We start from the raw sequence: 23,953 nt of genomic DNA, 5'->3' as shown, positions 1-23,953 counted from the left end.
GAAGTCTCAGCTACTCTCATTCAGCTTCTCTGCAAGTCTGACATATCACGATTTAAATCCAAATTTACAAGTTTGGACTGAGATTTGCTGAAGGCAGATTTTGGAATCTCAAATACTCAGTATTTTTAGTTTGAAAAATTATCCTTGAATCAAGATAGGACAAAGTCAATGACAGATGTCAAATGCAGTAAGAACACAGCTTTGTTAGTTCTATATCCCATAATATTCATTTAACAAAAGATGCTCATCTGAAAAATGAACCAGTTTTACCTGGAAACAGAGACCCATTATGCACTGAATTATATTATGCTATTTTATACCTTTCAGAGAATCGCTGGCGGTGTTCAGAGATCTACAAAAACCTCAGTGCCTCAGCTTCAGCTCACATTATTAAAATTTAGGTTGTGAACTTTGAGTTGTCACTACAGATGGCAGCAAGAAGGCTCCCCACCCCCCAAAAACCCAGTACAGAAACATAACTTCTCCACTTCTTTATCTTAACACATTGCTTCAACTTCTATTTCTCCAGATATACTCAAGTTCCTCACATTTTGAGAAGCCTGCTCTCATCTTACAGGTAGAATAATTAACAGCTCTGCAAATGCAAGATGTTCAAACTTATGAGTGTAGTAGTTATGCAGTAAGTATTACTGCCAGATCACAAGACTTGGATAGAATGAGACACCAATCACTGATACAGTTCAACCACCTATGTCACAGATATCTGCAGTTTTAAGATATTCCTTCGCACTGGATTGAACTACATGATTATGGCAATGACCGAAGAAACTTTTAATCAAACCCATATTGCTAACAACTCCTTATTAATGCTTTATTACACCACCACTGTGGGGGGGGGGGAGGAGGAGGAGAATATCTAAGAAGAGAACACTGTTCCCTTGACACCAAGTCAAAAACAATTCAACATGGCCACCCATAAAATACTTAACTTTTTTTGTGGAATGGAGTGGGATGGGATTGTCAGTAGTCTACCTCCTGGCTCAGTTAATTTACATACAAATATTAGCCTGGAATGGGCAGAGAGCTGAAGAACCTCTCCATTTAAAAAAAAAAATGCTTACAATAGAACAGTCTAATCAGCCAAAGCTGGAGGCCAGGATCGCCAACAGCCATTGGCAGACTCATCTTCAATAACATTTGTAGATAGGTCAAATCAAGCTTTTATTAGATTAATGAACATATACGGCTTTTAAAATCTGGGATTCATTCCATGGCTTGGCAAGTTTTTCTTTTCAAGTATTTAAGACCTTTTCCCTGTGCAAATATACAGTACTAGCTGATCGGGCGCATAGCGTCTGCGCCCCTAGTTTGACTCCCCCCCCTTCAGCCCCTTCTCCCTGACTCTGTCTTCTAGCGGAAATCTCTGACGCCCGCCCAGCCCGCTTCTCTCCCCCATGGTTTCTCCTACCTCTTGCCAGTTTCTCTGTCCCCTCCTGACCCTGGCAGGTGCGCAAGCCACCACCTCACTGTGGCTGGGGCCGCAGCTGCCGCCTCCTCACCGCAGCCGTTGCCATTTCACCTGGCAGCAGCTCAATGGCCTCCTGCCACGTGTGAGCTCCTGCCACCCAGCCAATCCTGCGCCTCCGCCGCCCAGCCAATCCTCATGGGCATGTTTTCAAGGATTCATTATAAAGATACTTATTTTAAAACTATATAGCATTTACATTTTCTGGTATAAAAACCAAGTTATGGGGAAAGTGTGGATTTTTGTCAGTAAGGTGCCCATTTTAGTTTCCAGTCCAATATATTTTATTACAAGAAGTGAAGCAAAAAATTTCCTAGGAGTCTTGCGGCATCTTAAAGATTAACACTTGTGTGTGATTGTGATTTTATTTACGGTCATTAGACCAAACAGAGAATAAAAACTAGTAAACAATAAAAATATATATATGTACAGTTTACAATTAGGATGATGTCCCATTATACTTCTTAAAAGCAATATAACTAAACTTAGCTACAGAAATAGAAATTGAAGCATCTTTATCTGAGATCAAATGTTTAACAAGATTCCCATCGGAGTGATCTACCAGTTTACATACTAAAGGAGCAATAAGACATTCCCTAGGGTATAAATGGAATTTGCAATGAAGAAGAATATGTGCAACAGTTTCTGTATCTCCTGACCCGCAGCTACAGCATCGTTCTTCTAAAGGTACACCCTGAAACCTCCCAGTTAAAAGTGCAGATGGAAAGGAATTAGCCCTTACTCTCGTGAATATACACTGAAACTTAGAAAAAGTTATAGTCGACAGATATTTTGCGGGGGAAAGGTCCATCTTAGTTCTTATTACTATATAAAACTCTGGAAGTACAGCCCAGTTCTCTTGGATCTCAATATCAACAAGGCTTTGTCTCACTACTCTTTTCGCATTCGCTAGACCCAGTTCCCACAATTGAGCTGGATCTAAACCTAGAGAGGCGAGTTTATTACTTACTGCAACACACCATAGTGACTGGAGATTAGCTGAGAGAAACTCAGGAATTAAACCAACTGGTCACAGATGTATTTTAAACCAAAAATAGATAATTAAAAGCCAAGCCCGAGATTCAGTTTTTAAAAAGCCAGCCTCTGCCCTTAAAATCACATTCACTGTGCATTTCGGAGTGCCAAATAGGTTCCTCAAGAACCCTGATTGGCTTCTTTCCAGAATGTCAAACCCTGAATATGGACCTAATTGGATACCGTACAGTAACTGAGGAATGACCTTTGCAGAATAGAGTTTTAAAGCAGCTGGAATGAAACCTGCACCCTGAGTTCTAAAAAATCTTAAGATTGCTGTTGTGCTATGTTTCGCCGACTCTGCGACCATACTTATATGTGCTCATTTCCCAGCATTCTATGGAAAGATTACCCCCAAATATTTTATTTGATTTACCTGTTCTAATCGATGTCCATCTAGCATCCAAACATTTTTTTTACTTTATCAGTGAAGCACATAGTGAAGCACTTTTTAAAAAAAATAGTTTTAAAAATCAAATTTAATGTTGGTATAGAAAGTCCTCAGAATGGTGAAGATTGGTTTTTCTCCTCCAGCAGCCTGAATAACAAATGGCATGGTATTTTTTTAAACACATTTGTATACTACCCCATACGCAGAGGCAGATTAAGCCTTTTGCCACCCGTAGGAGGCCACGTCTTATGCCACTCCCACCAAGCAGCAAGGAGGTTAAGGGTGGTGAGGAGGAAGACCCCCCCTTTTTATTGTAAATGCCGCTGCAGTGGTGGGATGGGGGGGGCAGTGTCAGTGGGATGAAGGGAAAGTCCCCCCCCCATCCTTTTACATTAAAATGTGCTGCTGCCTGCGCGGCAGAAATGGGCAGCAGTGGCAAGGGTTGTTTGTGTGGTTTTTTTAAAAGAAGTCCCTCGTTTACCTTAAAGCAGTGCGTCTGTCCGCTGCTTGCTGGGGCGGGGAGTGTGGAGAACAGCGAGGGAAAGCTCCGGAGCTCTCCCTCGCTGTTCCTCCACACTCCCCAGCATGCAGAGGATGGATATGCTACTTTAAGGTAAATGGGGAACTTCCTCCCCTAACATTTGGGGGAGGAAGTCCCTGGAGGAGGAAGTCCCCCATTTACCTTAAAGCAGCGTGTCCATCTGCTGTTTGCTGGGGGTGGGGAGTATGGAGAACAGCGACGGAAAGCTCCTTCCAGATCCCCTCCTCCCTGCCAAATGAGTGCACGTCCCCAACAAACAGCGAGACCATCTCCTACTGCTCAGAAAGGATTCCTGCTGTTTTTTAACTTTCTCAAAAGTGGCAATGGAAATGAGTCCTCTGGTGCAAAGATCTGTGTGTTGCGTTTAATGCTCACTAGAGGGATGGGGGCACTCGCCACCGGCAAGCTGGGAAGTGAATTTGTAGATGCCTGCTCTCTGGGAGGTGTTACACTGGAAGAAGGTGGCAGCAGGTGGGAAGAAGATGACATTGGGGGAGGAGAAGATGGCGGGTGGAGGCGGCCGGGGGAGGAGATGATGAGTGGGGGTGGGGAGGGGAAGGAAACAGGCTACGTGCAAGCTATAATTTGTTCCACTGGACACCTAAAAGTAATATGCTAAATACTACTTTGTTAATATGCTAAAGTCACTTAATTAGGTTACAAATCCACAGTAATGGCACAAAAGCAGAAACAGTCATGAAATTACCAGAAATACTGACCATATGCCTCCAAATAGTAATGAGAGCACAAGATTAATGCGGTTATAAAGCAGACCATGTAAAAGCTGGAAAGGGCTGTAACAACCTATTAAAAATCAAAGTGGATGCAGAAAAGGGCAAAGTATGCTGGAGACACTTGAGAAAAATGTTTTAGAACTGAAATCAGTCTTGATATTATACATTTATCCACCCCATCACACACAGCAAGGGCCCAGAATGGTCATTTCATAAAAAATAATTTCTTTGCCAAGAAGAGTAGGATGTTGTTAAATATACGTGCAAGCAATAGCTTAGGAATGCAATCTATGCATTATTAAAATATTAACCCATTCCCAGTCAAAATCAATATTTCAGTTTAAAAACCCCACACTGGCTCTAAGGGAAAAAACATAGACAAATACACACAGCACAAAGGACTAGGTGGGAATAATGCATTTATAGAGAATCAAGAATCTTTACCAGTTAATTGGTCAGATGGATCATTCAGTGACATACCAGTACAGAACAATTTATTCATCATCAGCTTATGGGGTTTTTGTATATTTGCCTATGTGTAATGCAGTGGGTCACCAGTATCATTCCCAGTAGAAGCGATTCCTGTATGGTAATGGGTTGCTAGTGAACTGTTCAGACCAATAATTACTTCCCCAGTCAAGTTTAATGCAGGAAAAACAGCAGGAAAAGAGAGTAATGGAGCAAGTCACAAACCATTTCAATATTCCTGTTTTTAGAAAGCTCCTCAAGGGTCATAATTTACTATCAAATTCTTATTTTCAGCAGTACAAGAGAATTGGAGTTCAGCTTCGTTTTTGTGCTTGCCTGCTAATTGGGCAAAGAGGCACCTTTTACCGTGGTGATTCTCTTTATTTAGCATGGGGAGAGTAACTTGCCCTATCCACCCCCAGCACAGTACTTCCAGTGACTGTTGCTGGTGTGTGTCTTATGTTTCTTTTTAGAATGTGAGCCCTTTGGGGACAGGGAGCCATCTTATTTGTTTGTTATTTCTCTTTGTAAACCGCCCTGAGCCATTTTTGGAAGGGCTGTATAGAAATAGAATAATAATAATAATTATTATTATTATTATTAGGCAAACTGTGCAAGCAACCAAATAAGGACAGAATAGTCCTTTGTCAAGGAATAAGCCAGGACTGGAACCATATGCCTTGCCTTGAGATAACTGAAGCTCCTCAAATGTTCAAAATGACTGATATATCATTAACAAATGAAAAAATTCTTATAAGAGGCAAATTTCTTTTCCTTTATGCAGCCTTCATTATTGTTAAACTTCATATTAATATTTCATGTTCTTGCATAATTAAAAAGGTTTGCTTTTAATACAAAGAGTAAAGAAGTGTTCTCTGCTCAAAGTAGTTGCTACCACTTGTATTCTTATATTCCAGTGGTCATGTTTATCTAAATGTTGCTTAAGATGTTAATATATGTTTTTGAAACAATGAAAAACATTTCAGAGCAACTACTCATATTTACATTTATCTATATATCAAAAGTATATGGCACAACACATCATAGAAGCAAGAAAAGCAGGTCATTTCATATGGCAGGTGAGCACATGAACTAATGAAACTGCCTTGGACTGAGTTAGACCATCTCCAACTGCCACTAGTTATACAACATCTTTGCTACCCCGGCTACATGAGATCATTTTAACTGGAGATGCCCATGAGTATCTGCATGCACAGCATGCACCCTATCAATGAGCTGTAGTTCCTCCTTGAGATTCCTGTCCTGAAGAATTTTCAATGTGTTATTCCCACCTGGTCCTTTTTCTGTTCTCAAGGTCTCCCACACATCCCATCCCAATGGTGACTGTAAGCAGGGAGGAGATGCATGAACATTTAAGTTTTCCTAGACATGCTTTCATTCCCAGGTCAGGTGCAGAATACACCTAGCAACAGTGACAACTTAGCCAATTATTGATTAGCTGAGCTCTGCATGACATCTACTAGTATTTAAGCTAGTACAACACTAATTTAAAACAAAAATTTAAACTAAGACTACAAGAGTTGTAAATGAGAAAAGGGCAGAATGCAAGTATGAGGAAGAGAGACTTTCAGGCTAGACAGAACAGGAAACTGCTAATATGTTTTTATTGCAATCAGCAAATTGGGGGACTGACCTTTAAAGAGATTCCCAACATTGCCCTGTTCACAATATATTTATATTGAATCAGCCCTGAACAGCAGCTTCCCAGTATAAGATATCTAAAGCTATAAATCTGTAAACATCATTGAAACCGTTTTAAAGAGAGTTAAGTATAAAGAGATGATGGAACATTGTTCAGTGCAATGGTGATGAGTTCTCCCCACATCCCCAGCAAGTGGTAGAAAAAAAAGAGATAATTAATTTCTACAGAACCCTCATGATTGATTACTTTAATTTCACAATTATTCTTCAACTACCAGATGGCACCAATTCCAAATTAAAAGCAGTCAGTCAAGATAAGACCCAAAAATCTCATAGCTGACCAGAGAACAGCTTCCCTGCAAGAAGGGCACCAGCTGAAAGTCTAGCTACTTGGAAGGACACTAACAGAGTGGTATGTATAATAAGTGATCTTACTTGCTTAAGAAGTTAGGTACTGCTGTCTGAAATAAACACTTTGAATTATCCTCTACCCAGTAGCAACAGGTGCTTAATTAGTTAATGAAATCCAGAGGCAGAAACTTAGAGAATTAAACCTTTTCCCCAACTCATTTCATTCTCAGCATTTGGGCTTGCTATTCCTACCCCCTGAAATTTTTTCACGGGACTAATAGATGCACTTTTGAAGCTCAGACTATTCTTTATCCATCTGTTAATTTATCTTTCAGACAGTAAGCCCTTTTAGGAGCAAGGACTTGTTTGTGCAATGCCAAGGACGTGGGTCGCATTTTATAAATAATAAATAGCAACATGATCTTTATATCAGCAGCTGCATACTGGGCTGTTTCTCATCCACATACTAGGTTATTCTTATAAATCAGCAAGCACATTCTAAAATTTCAGTAGCTAAGTAGAGTCTTGCAAGCTTTTCACATCCATTCATCATCCATAACAATGAGTAGCAACCATTTTGCCAATATCAAGATACTAAATATAGGTGATAAGTGAAAGTGCATTAACAAGTGTCCCAATTAAAAACACAGAGAATTAAATCTCACTAATTTCAGTGTGATTTACTTCCAAGCATATGTATACAAGATTATGAATGACAGAGAAACAGCGGAAGGGCAAGTGTTTGTGTGGGCCGCTTACAATGCACACTGTAGTCAAACAGCAATTTACTTATTTAAACTGATTTATTGTGCCAGTTGTCATTGTATGTTAATCATATTAAAAATTGTGGATTTAGTTTAGCTTTAAACCAAAGGTGCTTCTCCCAAAAGAAGCTGACATCTATTACTGTTGTTGTTGCTGCTCTGTATTTTATGATCTTGTATGTTTTAAAAACCTTTGAGTTGTATTTTTAATATTCCAATTTAATATTTTATTGTAACTGCTTTATATCGCTTTAAATATAGAACTGCCTTGAGATTTTGTAAACTGCCTTGAGATTGTTTTAATGAAAAGATGGTATAAAAGTCTAACAAATATTGAATTCAAGCAACATGTATAATTTCTCCACTTTAAAGTTATCTTTTAAAAATATAGCACATATTATTTTAATCAGTTAAAGCAGGGCAAATTAGGGCAGGAACTCTGGGCTCCTTGGAGGAAGAGCGGGATATAAATGCAAAATCATCATCATCATCCTGCTGCAAGGAACACATAGTCAGTTACAGGAACAAACCAGAATAGCTTATATCAGATACTATAGGTGCAACAGTAAGGTAAATTGTGCCCTTGAGTGTGTCCTGGCGACCACAAAGCCATGTGGCTTTTTATGGTAGAATACAGGAGGAGTTTACCATTGTATTGCCATCTCCCGCATAGTATATGATATGATGCCTTTCAGCATTTTCCTATATCGCTGGTGCCTGATATAGGTGAAACATACCAGCGGGGATTCCAATCAGCTCTGGGCTCCTTGGAGGAAGAGCGGGATATAAATGTAATAAATAAATAAAATAAGCCAGCAACCTCTTGCTCCCTAAGCAAGTTACTTCCCCACTGCGCCATCAGGTGGCAGTAGCTATAGCCAAATGGGGGGTGGAAACCAAAACTATAGAGCTACTCCCAAGAGAGTAGCGTGGCAGTTTATTCTCGTGGAATTGACCCTAGAGGGAACAGTGATGCTTTTAATCAATTGGGTTAGCCACGTTTCCCGAAGAAAGTAAGACGCAAAACGACGGAGAAACGGGTGAAAAGTACTAGTTTAATAAACGCACAGCTCTGTTAGAACTCCTCATTCTAGAGAAATTTGCAGCCCGAGTTTAAATACATTATACGGAAGTAAACCCCACCAAGTTAAAAAGAGAATTGTTAAGAAATGGGATCGTACCCTTAAACTTGGCGCTGTTTCCAATCTCCCTTTACTTACGAGTCTACGGTGCTGTTTACTCTGTTTCATTTAAATGGACAGATAACCCCAGTCTGCTAAGTGTAATTTCTTTCCGCCCTGCACTGTTTTGTCTGCCCTCAGGCAGCTAGCTAGCTAGCTAGCTAAGCTGTAGGTATGAGGCGGGCACTGCTTACTAAGCAGACTGGCAGTAAGCATCCTGAGGGAACAGAGATACAGCGTCCCAATAACATGCAGCAATCCTGAAGTAGCAAAGAGACCTTCCCGGGAGGCTTCAGGGACACAGGGCAAAAAAGAGGGGAGCGCCAAGCGGGCGAAAGGGGAGACAAGCCCAGGCCAAGACTCCAGTTCTCTTCGGTGGAAGCTGAGATGGGTGGGGAAGAGAAAGAAAACCATGGGGAAGGGGAGAGAGCCGTGCAACATTCTTAACAATCGCGCGGAAGTCCGCCATAGGGATAGAGATTTTTGCTCAGTCCTCATCCAAGGAGTTGCAGCAACCCACAAGCATCGCCACCACCCCACTGTAGCATGAGCAAAGCAGCAGCCACACGACGGAAAGAAAACTAAAAAAAAAAAAAGTCAAGCCTGAGATCACAAAGCAAGCGCGCGCGCGCACCCGCCGCCCTTCCCTAAAGCGAATCATCCCACACGACCGAGAACCTACCTCCCGAGCAGACACCACGCAGGTGAACCTTAGTCCTCACCAGCAATAAACGGCATGTGTGAGAAAGCGACCACGCAGGCGCAGTGCAAGTTGATGCGAGGTTTTTCCAGCTCTCGCGCACGCGCAGGGCGTCGGTAGAGTTTGGGACTATTCACGCCCCCCTCCCCCTGCCCGGCAGGGTAGGGGTACAGCAAGCTTTTTTGAAGTGAAATTGAGGTGAAGAGAAGAGAGCAGCTTGTGTTCAAGGGGAGTAGCTCAGGCTATTGGAGGTGGGCGAGAGAGCTTCATGGGTGAAGTGCGTTTTGCAACTCAAAAAGTGCCGTTTTGTATGGATGCTGAATGGAATGAGTGGCTGTGATTGCTAATGGCTGTGAATTTGAAGTGAAGCTGTTCTTCTGGAAGTGAAATGCAAGAGGCGGTGTGGTGACAACGGTTTAGTACTAAAAGTAGGAGCCGGTCGAATGTCCTTCAGGTTACTCCCGTTCAGTCTGACCCGTTATGGTAACTGGGAAGTAAATCCCCGCCCTAAGACTTATTCCCAAGAAAGTGAACAGACCATTTCGAGGGCAATTTCCAGGCTTCTGCACATGTAGACCCAAAAACTGTTCTTTATTACATTACTGTGCAAACCCCACAGGCTACTATAGCTAAATCCAGATGTTGAAAACAAAACAATGTTCAGGTCTGGACCCTGGTTGAAATTGAGCCTCGAGGCTGCTGCCGTTTCTGGTCAAGGAAGGTTTTTTGGGGGGAAGTTTTGACATAGAGAATAGTAATTGCAACATGACTAAATATCAAGTTTGGAAATCAGAAAGTATGTGACGATAAAGTGGACTGTAGAAAATATTTTTTTATCATCTAGTGGAGGGGGGAATAATTTGTGTGCCACTTGAAAAAGCGATTGTTAGGAAAGGATTATGTGATTAGTGTGAAGACAGTGAATGTTTGGAGAGAATGTTCCATTCTCAAAAGGTAAAAGGTCGATTTTCCTCCTGAAGCTGATATGTAAATTTAAGACAAAGGAACCCTGTAACTGTGCAAAACAGTACACAAGCTATATCCTGTCACAAGGACCCCCATGCTTAGAGGTAGTACACATCTACCTACCACAAATACTGAGATAAATATTAACAACGTGGTCTGCTTTCTGTGGCATGTTATTAGTTGTTTGTTTCTTTTAAAAAATAAGCAATACTTGCGAGATGGATTATTCTTCTGCCCAACATAACATTTTAATTCTTCCAGATTTGCTGCAATGAAGCATGAATCAGTTCTCCATGCATGTAAAGAGTTGCAGTTCTAGTAATGATTTGCAAAAATTGGACATAATTTACTCAAGTAGTGCAGCCATTTCAGATAATTTTGTCTGGGTAGCCAGAATATTCTTCATGTTTGTGGTTTGTAACAGCATGTTGAGGAAGCCTCACTTGCTGCCTGACCTACAAAAAGAACAGGATTGTTTAGACAGGATTAGAGGATCAGTGGCCTTTCGCTGTCACAAGCCCAGCTGCAGTGGTATTATGCCCAAGCTTATTCTACTTCGGAGTGATTACTACCAAAGATTTCTAAATTTATAACCATGCACATAATGACAGGACTAGTAAAGTTCTCTAATAAGCAAAGCAAACGGGGTGGGAGTGGGACACCACTAAGAAAGCACATAGCAACATATTAATGGCATATCTGCAATTTATAGATGTCAGAGGAGAACTAGTTGAATATAGTATGAACTCTGTTTAGGCCCTGTATTTGATATTAAGCTAGAGGTTTTTTCCTAGTTCAACGAGATTGAAGAAAAATAAAGTGTACATTGTCAATTAAGTAGATGTGAAATAGTAGAGCCCCTTGCAGTTTGAATACTCAGAATTAAATTAGCAGGCAAACAAGTCAACCTGCTCAGTAGCAGAGCAAATTTGCTGAACCACATATTCTTCTATACAAATTGATGGGCACCTAAGCTCATGGGAACAGCAAAAACAAGGACAGGGATTGCCTTGGGAGATACATTTGTTGGCTGAGTGATTATATTGAATTTGGAACCAGTCATAGTTTGACTGACTTATTGAACAGTTCATTTACTAGTAGAAAAGGAGCAGTGTTACTCTTATTATGAGTAAAATGATACATATTGTCACACACACTACATATTTAAAGCTATATAGAAGCATAGGAAGCTGCCATATACTGATTCAGACCATTGGTCCATCTAGCTCAGTATTGTCTACACAGACAGGCAGCGGCTTCTACAAGGTTTCAGGCAGGAATCTCTCTCAACCCTATCTTGGAGATGCCAGGGAGGGAACTTGGAACCTTCTGCTCTTCCCAGAGCAGCTCCATCCCCTAAGGGGAATATCATCACCTAAGGGGAATATCTTACAGTGCTCACACATCAAGTCTCCCATTCAGATGTAACCAGGGTGGACCCTGCTTAGCTAAGGAGACAAGTCATGCTTGCTACCACAAGACCCACTCTCCTCTCCATAGGATCCATACTCTAAGGATCATACTTTTCATTTTAAATAACTTTAACAGAGGCTCTGTAGAGACAGATGTAGTAGATTTCAGTTCAAACTAACCCATTCAGATCTATAGTTCAGCTGCCTTTCCATTATACTTTCCTTACAGCTGAAATAAACAGATGATTCACATGCCTATCTGCCTGCTCACTAGCAATGATCTTGTTTAACCATTGATTGAAATGTGGCCTGAATACATGGTTTGACAGTTGAAATCATATAGGGTTGGTGGCTTTTCTAAACTCTAAAATGTAATTGCAAAATCTATATTTTCAGAAATACACAAGCTGTATGTGCAGTCTTCTCTTCTGCATGCATAGCCAGTAAAATAGACTCATGAGAGCTATTAAAATGTGTAATATCAATACCAGCCTCTGTGAAGAAAAACAAAAGCTTCCTGGATCTGGCTAAAGTAGAAAGTGCTGATACATTAACCTAGTTTAACTCTACACATAATTACACAAAGTGCTAATAGGAAAAGAGAAACATAATTACTTTTAAAATAGATAAAAAGGAAAAAAGAATATAATGAAAGAAACCAGTCATGTTATGAGAATGGCAGACTAGACGGAGAATTAACAAAATCAGGGTTACATAAAACAGGCTTCTCTCAGTGCTAGTTCTACCATTTGGTACAAACAGAACAAGGAGCCAGGTGGGCTTGTTCTTGCTGCTGTTAGAGGTCTGCTAATAAGGAAGGCATTTAGGAATTACTGGCTTTGCTCCTGGGAATCCTGCATTGATTCTTCCAGCAGCTGATCTTGAAACTGACAATTCCCTTTCTCCCTTGGTATTTCAGTTGCTCAAACACTGATATGCACGATACCTGACATGCCCTGCTGGTTCTATATTGGGTGGGGAGAGACATAATGAAGGCGGTTTTGAACATGCCTTTTGGGACAGTCAGGACTAGGCATCACTAAAATCAATGGGACAAGTTAGTCATGATGACTGACTTAAGTCTAATTACTTTCAATGGGACTTAGTCATTACTCAGTCTAGATGTTGCCCATTGTCTTTCTGTGTGCACCACTAGCAGAATTACTTTTTGCAGGGACGATAGAGAGGCATGTCAGTAAAAATTCCTGTGGGTTTTTTTTCATGTTGTAGCTTTCCTCCTTTGCATGTTGTAGCTTTCTATATAAGGGGGACCACCACTCAGAGAGATAAGTTTATAATGCTCATGCAAAGCTCTCCGGCTGAAAATTATGATAGAAAATATTTTACTTGTATAACTCCACTTTTCCCACCAGCTACCTCTGGATGTGGAGAAAGAATTGTGAGGCCTGGGCTCTTTGTTAAAACTGTAAGGGAAAGGGAAAATAAAACCAGAGCTCTAGGTTGTTGAGCAGTGCCTGCAACTGACTAGCTCCACACTTCCTAAAAGGGTATTGGGGAACAAATACAAGTAGGAAAGTAAATAAAAGAGGGAACAACAATGATTTCTTTTCAAGTAAGAACAAAGAAAAAAAGGAGCAAGGGAAATATTATAAATAAACACACAATTGCAATAAACACACAATTGCAATTCCTGGTGCTGTTGTTTAGGCAAAGTGTCAAAGGCAGAATCTTGTTGCCCAGAAATGACTTCAGAACAAGGATGCACTGGTGCAGCAAGAGAGCACTCTAACAGAACTTCCAACTAACTGCACCAATGCAGGGGGAAAGCAGCAATTTTAGATGCCCCCCCCTTTCCCAGAAAGTCCTCAGTGCCACCTCAAATATGTCCCTGATGACTGCACAACCCTCAGGAACATATTTTCAGGTGGCACAGGGGAAAGGGAGGGCACCAAAAATTGCCACTTCCCTACTAGGGATGTGCATGGAACCGGTGGTTCTACTGGTTCAAAGGCAGCGGGGGTCGGGTGCACTTACCCTTCCCGCCGTTTTTCCCCTGCCGGCTTCAGTTCTTTTAAAAGCCCATCGGGGCAGCAGCGTACCTCCCTGCTACCCCATTGCCCTCATCTTCCAGATATGACTGGAAGTCGAGGGCAACGGGGCGGCAGGGAGGTACGCTGCCACCCCAATGGGCTTTTAAAAAAACTGACGCTGGCAGGGGAAAAGCGGTGAGAGGAGTAAGTGCACCCGACCCCCGCCACCTTCGAACTGGCAGAACCACCGGTTCTGTGCACATCCCTATTCCCTACTGCACCAGTTGTGGTTAGTAGGGATGTGCATGGTACTGGCGCCTGCTGGTCTGAAGGCAGGGGGCGGGGGAACTGTAAGGGCACGGGAGGGTGCTCTTACCCCTCCCACCACATTTCCCCTCCCGGTGCTGTGTATTCAAACTGTCCTGCATGGCAGCAGTGTACCTCCCTGCTGCACCGTTACTTCCTTGGATGGAAATGACCAGAAGTTCCCGGTGCACGTGTGAACATCCAGGAAGGAGAGGGGCTCCTGCTCTCTACATCACTGCTGCATCTGCATCCACCCTTTCTTGGTTCAACAGCTCTTCCTTTGAGGTCCGTCTTCAGTTGTCGCCTTACTAGACCTGGGGATATATTGATCCTAAGTGCTTGTCTGCTCCCTGATGGTCAACTTGTATATTTGAAGATGAACAAATATTGCAGAAAGGCAGTCCTACTAAAGGCTGAAATTTTGTGCTACTTGGAGAAGGAACTATGGAACATTATTTTGTAATGCTTAGTTTGTGAAATCAACATAGTGAGTTACAATTCCAGCATTTTAACCATTCAATTCTGTTTCCTATTGTTCATTTTCAAGGAAGATGCCACCATTTAAGAAGGAAAGACTCTTATGGTTCTGAATTCTGGTTCCCAGTGCCACCTAGTGACTGACATTCTGTTTCCAGCTATGTTTCTGTTCCAAAATATAAAAGGAACATATTAGTGGAATGCAGATTAGGAATGTGCACGAAATGTGATTCGGACACCGAATCACAGCACATCTTTAACATGGAGGGATTACACATCCCCTTTAACATGGAGAAAAAACGGGTCCATACCTGCTCCTCTGCCACTTCCTTAATTGTGCCCCCCCCAGCTATCATTGCGTGCCAGCGGGTCTCCCCCAGCTGCCCGCACACAACGCGACACACACATGCGTGGCAGCCATTTGTGTGGTCTGCATGGTTCCCGATATTTTGCTGTTGGGAAAGTAGGCATTTAGAGAGAGTTGTCATGGATATGACGGTTTTGATGAGGAGATATGTGCCTGCTGATAACGTATACTTTATCTCAACTTAGGGATTCATTTTGCTGGGAGAGAAAAAGCCTATAGTATTAGACTAAGTTAATCCAAGGTTTGTTCAGACACGTTAAAAAAGTGGGATTCGTTACTCCTTTAATCTTGCTTTACTGCCAATTAAAGCAGTAATTAAAGCACTCGGGGAGACCCGAGTTCAAATCCCCATTCAGCCATAAAACTAGCTGGGTGACTCTGGGCCAGTCACTTTTCTCTCAGCCTAACCTATTTCACAGGGTTGTTGTGAAAGAGAAACTCAAGTATGTAGTATACCACTCTGGGCTCCTTGGAGGAAGAGTGGGATATAAATATAATAATAATAATTAGAAAAAATAATATCAAATCAAAGCTCAATTATCAGTTTCATAGGACAGTAGCAAGAGCAAAAAGAAAATACAAAACCAAGCTCAAAAATACAAAGTAGTTCCTCTCAATCTCTCTCTCAGAGGGTCTTACTAAAGAAACAGTTTGCACAGTTGTTATTTTCATCCCAGGTGTCTGTCTCCAAGCTATGTCAGTGTCCATTCTAGAGCTTTCTCTTCTACCCCGACACACTGTTTCAGGCCAAGCATTGAAGGGGGCAGGAGGTAGACCCAGGGCTCACCAGTTTTGTCTGGTATACAAAGCCTCTTCCTCTCTCTTCCCTGTGTCCTGAATAAGGTGTGTTCTCACGTTGTTGGTAACAGTGTCTTGGACAGAGGTGACTGTCTATCCTGCCCACCTGGAGCCCTCAGGTGAAAAAAACTGCCACCATCTGACTGAGAAATGGCTGTGGAGACAAGTTCCCATCAGGGCCACCGCTATCCCCATTTAGGCAAGGCAACAGAGGCAGTGTCTTAACTGAAGGGCTTCGGGTAAAGGATATGAGCAGAGAGCTTACTCCACATTACAGCTTTTATCCAAGGCATGCTGCTGCATGTCATGGAGTATTATCAAAGCCCCACCCTAGCTTCATCCACATCTTGCTCACATTATATAGGTATATGTGTTCATGATAATGTGCATAATACAAATTATTGCATTGCACTCACATATGAATTATCCTGCTGGATCAGAGCAATCTAATCCAGCATATTTTCCACAATAGCCAACCAGTCCAGAAGCCCACAAGCAAGAGAAGAAGGCAGTTTGATCTCTCATTGAAATTACTTTTCAAATTTGATCTGAACTGCTTCAGGAGCTAAGCAGCATCAGGCACTCTTAGTCCACACTTCGGCCAAGTGCGCTACTCTTCTTAAAATATATTGTTCTTAAAACCCGGCAGAGTATAAAAACCTGACTCGGGATGAAGCGATCTTTTAGTTAAGAAGAAAAAGCGCAAAGAGCTTCCAGCTAACCAGCTTCAATGATCGCAGCAAATGATATGCCTCATTCATTCCCTTTAATAAATCATTCACAGTCATACATCTCAGATTGGCAGAGGTCGCATATTCACAGTTGCCAGAACTCGTTTGCTCCTTTTGACGAACTAGTCAAAAAGCAAGTACAAAAAAAGCACCAGATTCACAGTGTGTTCTTTCTGATGATCAACTGGTGTACATATTTCAATCACAGCCAGGAAAAAGAAAACAAGATCCAGCCCACGTACCATCACCACCAACTCCCAAACACCTTCCCTCTAGGCGCACCCATCCTCGCCCGGGCTATACACATGAGCACGTGGCTGCCCGAGTCTTGCCCTCGCGAGACATCCGGGGCTCTAGGCCACTCTAATCCTCCCCCCCGCCTCTCCTCCCCTTTTTGCGTCATCACGGCAGCGCGGGAAGGAGACTCAGGAACCGCGCTGCCGCTGGGTGTGAGAGGGGAGGAGCAAGTAACAGGCAGCCGGGGAGAGTCCGGGTGAGTCCCCCTTCAGTTCCCCCCAAGTCCCGTCACGGCAGCGCGGGAAAGAAAGTGAGACTCAGAAACCTCGTTGCTGCTGGGCGGGAGGCGGGGAGGGGCATGTCACCGCCGGCGGCGGCCACTGGAGGCCTGCATGACGGGACGGGTGTGTGCTGCTGTCGCGCGGGGCACCGCCACTCGCCCACGTAAAATGCTTTCCCACGCCCAGCTTCCACTCCAGGTCGCCTGTGGCCACTAGATGTGTAGTTAAGGACAAGGCGGTTCTTGTCAATAACCACTCGCCCGGTTGCTGCGGGTTGGCCACTTGCAATTTTTGTTGGGCGAGTGCTGGGGAGATGTTCGTTCAGCAGACAAAACCCCACAAACTTCCTCGCCTCCCCTCCGCGGACAGCGGTTGCCTCAACAGCGCCTGGAGCCGCTGAGAACATTCCCGGTGGGTAGCTCTTGCCGGCCGCCATCTTTTGTTGACTAGAATGAGGCAGGAAATGAGCTTGCGGCGTGACGCAGGACCGTTTCCTGCCTCATTCTGGAAGGGTTAAAAAAAAGCTGACCGCAGGGAAGACTAGGTAGGTTGCAGTCTTAAGTTAGCCATGGCTAAGTCCCGTTGAAATTAATGGGGTTTCAGTTAGTGATGATGACTCTTGTTTCATTGATTTCAGTGATGTTTAGTCATGACTAACAGGCTGGCTTCTACTCACTGCCAGTGCATCAAACACTGAGGAATTTGCTGCTTTCCACAGATACATTATGAAAAGTGTGTGTGTTAAATACTTCTCTTCTCTTCTCTACCTCCCCCCTTGAAGTAGGCAAGGTAATCACACACATCAAATTTGAAAAGAGAAATATGTAATAAGTCATAACTATCCTTTCTATCGCTGACAAAATATAAAGTGCAAGTGTCAAGTCTAGTCACACCAATTAAATCATAGATTGAGTCAGATATGACTCAGTTTGCTAATTTAGAATAGCTTCTAACAATACAGCTGTTCTGTAGGGGCTGCTTAAAACCATCTTCCTGGATGGTATGCACTTTGTACAACTTCTCTGCGAAGTTCAGCTTCTTCCATGTTGTATCCTTAAAAGTTTGGTGGTAGTATGGAAATAAACCATGTGGTGTGAGCCAAACTGACAATGGCAGGATGGGCAGGCAAATAGCTTGTTGTGTGGAGGCAGTTTAAATTAGCTTTTGCACATCATGAGAGGTGGCTCTTTGTTGGTACATTTTAGAATGAACTTGCTAATATGCTATGGTTCTGAAGTATGATAAAATCAAGAAGTATTCTTGCAAGGAATCTGTCTAGTATTTGCTTTAGTGATCATAATTGCATAAAAAGTACACAACATCATTCAGTATGTATCAAGATTGCTGAAAACAGGAAGTAACGTGTTTAAGCGTACTTATTAGAGGAGTTTGCTTCTGCCTTCTTCCTACTAAAGTAGGCTGGAATATTAACATTGATAGGTGGAAGAGGAGTTACATCAGATGGTATAATTCAAGGAATGGTACAATAATAGTAAAGTTTAGCTTTTACTTCAAATGGAACAGGTCTCTGGAAGAAAACTCAGGCAGTTAGCATGCCTTTTCATTAGGCTGTGCATCATCATCATCATCATCATCATCATTATTACATTTATATCCCGCTCTTTCTCCAAGGAGCCCAGAGTACTACATACTTAAGTTTCTCTTTGCATTTCTTAGTGTCGAGTGCTTGTTTGCTTGATTTTTGGGGGGAATCACAGCCTTTCTATCCAAAGTAATATACAATAAAAGTACATTTAACTTGTGATGTTCTTATTCTGTTCTAGGTACAGTGTACTCTGTAGATAGAGGCACTATGTACTCGGAGTGGAGGTCCCTACATCTTGTAGTTCAAAATGATAAGGGTCACACCAGTGTACTTCATAGCTACCCTGACAATGTGGGGAGAGAGGTGGCAAATGCTGTTGTGCGTCCCCTTGGTCAAGCCTTGAATGCTTCGACAGGTGGAAGTGAGAGTTTACTGAAAACAGACAAAGAAGTGAGTGTTCATCTGCAGAATTTCTTGTTCCATTTCTCTTCGTGTATAATAGTACATGAGTGGGTTGCTTTCATTTAAATGAAATAATTTAAGTATTCCTAAGCATAGGGTTGTATGTGTGCTGTTCTGTAGAAAACGTTTCACGATTCATAGCAAAAAGAAATTATGTATTTTGTTTACATTCTGTTACATGTATACATCATTTTCTCACTAGCCTTTTTCATAGTAACAGCTAAATGTCTTGTTAAATTCCATTATTTGCATATGTGACACAACTGCAAAATATTACTGTTATCAAACATAACTTCAGTTGCTTTGTTGCCTGTATAATGTGTTGTGTTCTATACCTTAAGATCAGTCATGCACGATCAGAGTAGGGGAGCTTACTTAGGCTGAAGGAGAGACCGGAGCTATTTTGTTCAAATCAAATATGTGTATTTGGCTGTCCTTGTGGGGGTCTACAAATCCTGAAGTCCATTCTCATCATGTAACTGCAACAATATTGCATGCATTTTCAAAACAAGATATTGGATTCATCAGACTGAATGAAGTGTATTGTTAGTTTCCTCAGTCTGAATGAGCTGTCTGATTGATTGATTGATTGATTGATGATTAAGTACCATCAAATCGGTGTTGACTCATAGCGACCACTTAGATAGATTCTCTCCAGGATGATCTGTCTTCAACTTGGCCTTTAAGGTCTCTTAGTGGTGCATTCATTGCTGTTGTAATCGACCTTGCTGCTGGTAATCCTCTTGTCTTTCCTTCAGGTTTTCCCAGCATTATGGACTTCTCAAGGGAGCTGGGTCTTCACATAATTTGTCCAAAATATGATAGTTTGAGCCTGGTCATTTGTGCCTCAAGTGTCTTATTAATCCAGGCTTTATCTAGGTTAATGAACACACTACTTTCCCTTTTAATTGTCCTGCTAACTAGCACCTTTTAAAAAGTGGTGATTCTCTTTATTTAGCAGGGGAAAGTAACTGGCCCTATCCACCCCCAGCACATTATCTCTCCAGTGACTGTTGCTGGTGTCTATCTCATGTTTCTTTTTAGACTGTGAGCCCTTTGGGGACAGGGATACATATTCATTCATTCATTCTCAACTTTTTTTTGAAAATAAATATATAAATATTTGTTGTAGTAGTAGTAAATCTGGTTCATTTAATGTTTTTTGACTGTTTTCTGTTCCTTTCTAGTTTTTAAGGCTGACTATATTGTATGATTGATCTTTTTATAACATTACATAATGTTATATTATGTGGCAAAAGTATGGATTTTTACCATTAAAGTGCCTGTCTTAATTGCCTGTCCAAGAAATTCTATTGCAAACAGTGAAGAATTAAATGTGTTTCAAGATGGAAGAGTTCTATGGCACATTAAAGACTAACCACATTTTTGTAGCTTGTTTTTGTAGACAAGACTGTTTGTCACATTTCATTTTTAAAACTTAGAGATCTGAAATTCTCTGCCCACAGGGTTTGAAAAATCTATTCTGTGCTTTAGAGAGCTGGTTTAGCATGGTGGCAGAAAGACTGGGCTATAAATCAGGAAGTTCCCAATTCAAATTTCACCTCTGCATGAATTTACTAGATGATTTTAGGCAAGGCACTTTCTTTCAGCTCCCTTTGGGAAGAGTAATATTTCCCTGCCTTACTAGGTGGTTGTTAGGATTACTGTAAGGTAAATTATGTGAAGTGCTTTGAACACATGAAAACACTTTACAAATTCAGAGTATTATTATTTTTGGCATGAAGGGTCCTTTACTGAAGGCTTTCAGAATGATCCATGAAGTTCTGTTAAAAATTGAGTAAATGTATCTGTTTAAAAGGGAGGAAGAAATCTGTATTCCATTTAAAACACTTCCTAAGTTCCAGTTGTTCCTGGCCACAGACTGTGACTCTTCACCAAGTTCTTCTAAGGTTGCAATCTTCCCACTTATGTGGGAATAAGCTTCATTGAACTCAGCAGGACCTCCTTCTGAGTAAACATGCATAGGAGGATCAGACTGTAAAATGTTGGTGGCTTCCACAGTTCTCCTCTCACTAAAGCAAGGGAATATAGATGTCACCCAGTAAGTATTTTCCTAACAAACGCTTTTTTCACTCCTAATGATTATGTGAAACTTGCTTTAGTAAATGCTGAATCTGTCTCCATTCTTCTGTACTATTAATTAATCAGGCATGAGTAGGTTATTCTTAAGAGTGTATCTTCATTTTCCTTAATGAAATCAGCAAACCATTATTCTTTTTATGGTGTTCTACTTTGGGGCTGGTATTTGTTTGCAGGAAGTTATAGAATGAGGGGTGTGTTTAAAAAGAATTGTAATGCTCAGCATTTCTTTTCCCAGGTAAAATGGACCATGGAGGTGGTGTGTTACGGACTGACTCTCCCTCTAGATGGTGATACTGTAAAGTACTGTGTTGATGTATATACAGACTGGATTATGGCTCTAGTCTTTCCAAAGGACTCAATTCCTTTACCTGTTATTAAGGAACCAAATCTTTATGTTCAGAGCGTTCTCAAACATCTGCAAAATCTCTTTGTACCAAGGTAAACAGCAATTGATAGAAAACAAATTTCAGTTTCAGACATGCAGTATGGCTATTAACCGGGTGTTTCAGACAAATGGATAATCATAACACTAACAATAACTGACTGATGCTTCTAATTGTATTTTCAAGTAAATATATTAGTCATTTTTGGGTTAATGTGGGAGGCAGATAATTATTAATATTTCTTGTCTTGGTATATGGGTTTTAATAATGTTTGTATTTTAAGCCTGTATTCAAGATCCTTGGGAACTGCAGGAGAAATGAATTTAAACTATGCATACTGTATGGGGAAACTGTTAGAACTGGAATAAGGAGTTCAGTTTTTTTCTTTAACTTTACAAACATATGTCATTTGGCTTTTGGCACACAGCTTCCCAATTAAAATTAGTTTAATTACATTTTGCTGCTGTACTTCGGGTGCTACAGTTTGCCTTATCCCTGGTAAATCTGCCTCTTCTTAAGTCTGTACAATTTGTGACTCACCAAGTTGAACAGCCATCTGTGGTGGTCTGCAAAAGTTCTGTAGGCCTCCTATTTTTTTCCTGCCAGTTAAGGACTGCAAACACAGTAGGTTTATTGAATCCTTGATGGGTCATAGGTTTTGCAGATGTGTACTAACTGATGCTGTTATCTGTTTGGGGGTATGGATTTTTTTAAAAAAAATTGTTGAGTGATTTTGCTTGCTTCTGTTTTAGGTAAACTGAATGGGATTTTTTTAAAAGTGCAGATGTCATTAAGCAAGAATGCATCTATCTTTTGTTAACTAAACTTCAGCAGTATTTCAAAAGTTTGTTTTTATGGAGACTGAAGTAGTGTGTTCTTCTGCTGCAGGCAGGATCAAAGTTCTAGCCAGATTAAATTGTGTTTGCAAGTTCTGAAAGCTGTCCAGAAATTGGCTCATGAATCGAGCACCATGGCTCGGGAAACATGGGAGGTTTTGTTATTGTTTCTACTACAGATTAACGATACTCTGCTGGCAGCTCCGACAGTGCAAGGTTTGTGTTCTAGCTCTTTCTATTACCCACTTGTAGTGTGTGTGTGCGCGTGTGTGCGAGGATGAGCACGTGCATCTCTACTACTACTACTAATTATTATTATTTATTCGATTTCTATACTGCCCTTCCAAAAATTGCTCAGGGCAGTTTACACAGAGCAATAATAAATAAATAAGATGGATTCTTGTCCTCAAAGGGCTCACAATCTAAAAAGAAACAGAAGATAGACACCAGCAACAGTCACTGGAGGTACTGTGCTGTGGGTGGATAGGGCCAGTTACTCTCCCCCTGCTAAATAAAGAGAATCACCACGTTAAAAGGTGCCTCTTTGCCAAGTTAGCAGGGGTTAGCAAATGTGACCATATAAGAGCCTGGCCCCATCTCTTGCTGTCATTTAAAGCTCTAAGGGGACAGAGTTGTAAAATGAAAGACACTGAAGCATTGAACCTTCAGATCCTGTCCTATTCCAGATCTTAACCCAATTTCTACAAGTATTTGTACTTTCCAATACCATGACTACAAGCATGCATATGTTTTAGTGATCTTCATGTTGCTGCTTACAAAGGTCATGGTGACCTCTTCCCCCACACTCATTTTATTCATTCACAGATGCCTTTTGAGAATGATTTCTGTATATTTTCTAATAAGCTCACATGCCTTAAAACTTTGATTTAGGTGTGAAACTATCCTGGTTGTTCTATAGATGTAGCCATTTAATGTTTTTTTCAAAATAAATATTCATAGCTTATAAAAATGTAAATGAAGGTTGACCTCTAGAGTGCTGCATGTCAGGACCTGCTCCAGTGTTTTATAACAGCCTTTATGATTGTATAGCACCTTTAAGGGGGTTAGGATGTTATGCAATGTGTCCCACCCTCATCACCCTCTTAAATCCCTGTTTCGGCCTTGCTGGCTGCTCTGCCATGGGAAGAACTGCCTTGTGGTAATCTGCGTTCTTATGCTATTTCTGCACGGTTTGGTTTGATTGCTCCTAATACAATGGTTGCAATGACAGACAGCCTAAATCCTTCCAAAATACAAAACAATTTTTTTACTCAGTATTGTTTCATCTGTGCTCACATAATTCCATGCAAATGGAATTAATAGAAATATACTTTCACTGCTGTTATGCCAACTTCATTTTGCTATGTAATATGAAGATGATTAGACTGAAAACAAAAACTGGTCCAAAAAATGGACACATGTAGGAGAAGTGAGGGAAAACTAAAAAGAAACCTTTATTTAGACTTTCTCCTCAGTAACTCTACAGCAATCCCAGACTTCCTGAGACAACATATGATTCTTGGCTGTTTATCAAAGCAATATAACTTTTTATCAGGACAAAGATGATGGATGATTGGTGGAATGCCATTTTAAAAATCTGAGTAATGGTTTAAACAATAACAGTATCAAGGAACTTGCTATCTACACAAGTATTACAGGAAATTCATTCTGTGTTTGAGATTGCTTTCTGAGTTTCTCCATATTTTGCTTGTTTGTAGAGGTAACAAGAAGATATAAAAACTTG

The 23,953-nt window shown here is 41.2% G+C and overlaps 2 protein-coding genes across 11 annotated transcripts in view; one reads left to right on the top strand and one right to left on the bottom strand.

The window, feature by feature from the left end:
* The window catches only part of NDRG3 (NDRG family member 3), a 98,106-nt gene extending 88,684 nt beyond the window's left edge, over positions 1-9,422 (bottom strand). For 4 of the 5 annotated variants that reach the window (XM_053246741.1, XM_053246743.1, XM_053246745.1 and 1 more), the window contains exon 1: positions 9,296-9,422. The gene's annotated coding sequence lies outside the window, so the exon portion shown is untranslated. The remainder of the gene's footprint in view (positions 1-9,295) is intronic. The other variant, XM_053246742.1, reaches the window with a different exon arrangement.
* A 7,341-nt stretch (positions 9,423-16,763) lies between these two features.
* Positions 16,764-23,953, top strand: part of RALGAPB (Ral GTPase activating protein non-catalytic subunit beta) — a 94,519-nt gene continuing 87,329 nt past the window's right edge. For 2 of the 6 annotated variants that reach the window (XM_053245384.1, XM_053245379.1), the window contains exons 1-4: positions 16,783-17,290; positions 18,664-18,875; positions 21,226-21,428; positions 22,262-22,425. In XM_053245384.1, the coding sequence (XP_053101359.1) occupies positions 18,693-18,875; positions 21,226-21,428; positions 22,262-22,425 (550 nt within the window). In that variant the 5' untranslated portion in view covers positions 16,783-17,290; positions 18,664-18,692. Of the gene's footprint in view, positions 17,291-18,663; positions 18,876-21,225; positions 21,429-22,261; positions 22,426-23,953 lie in introns of all 6 variants that reach the window. The other 4 variants (XM_053245380.1, XM_053245381.1, XM_053245382.1 and 1 more) reach the window with 4 other exon arrangements.

The sequence above is a fragment of the Hemicordylus capensis genome, chromosome 4 (assembly GCF_027244095.1).
Source record: "Hemicordylus capensis ecotype Gifberg chromosome 4, rHemCap1.1.pri, whole genome shotgun sequence".
Classification (NCBI taxonomy): Eukaryota; Metazoa; Chordata; class Lepidosauria; order Squamata; family Cordylidae; genus Hemicordylus; species Hemicordylus capensis.
The sequence above is the reverse complement of the archived record's forward strand: the minus strand, read 5'-3'. Positions and strand labels throughout refer to the sequence as shown.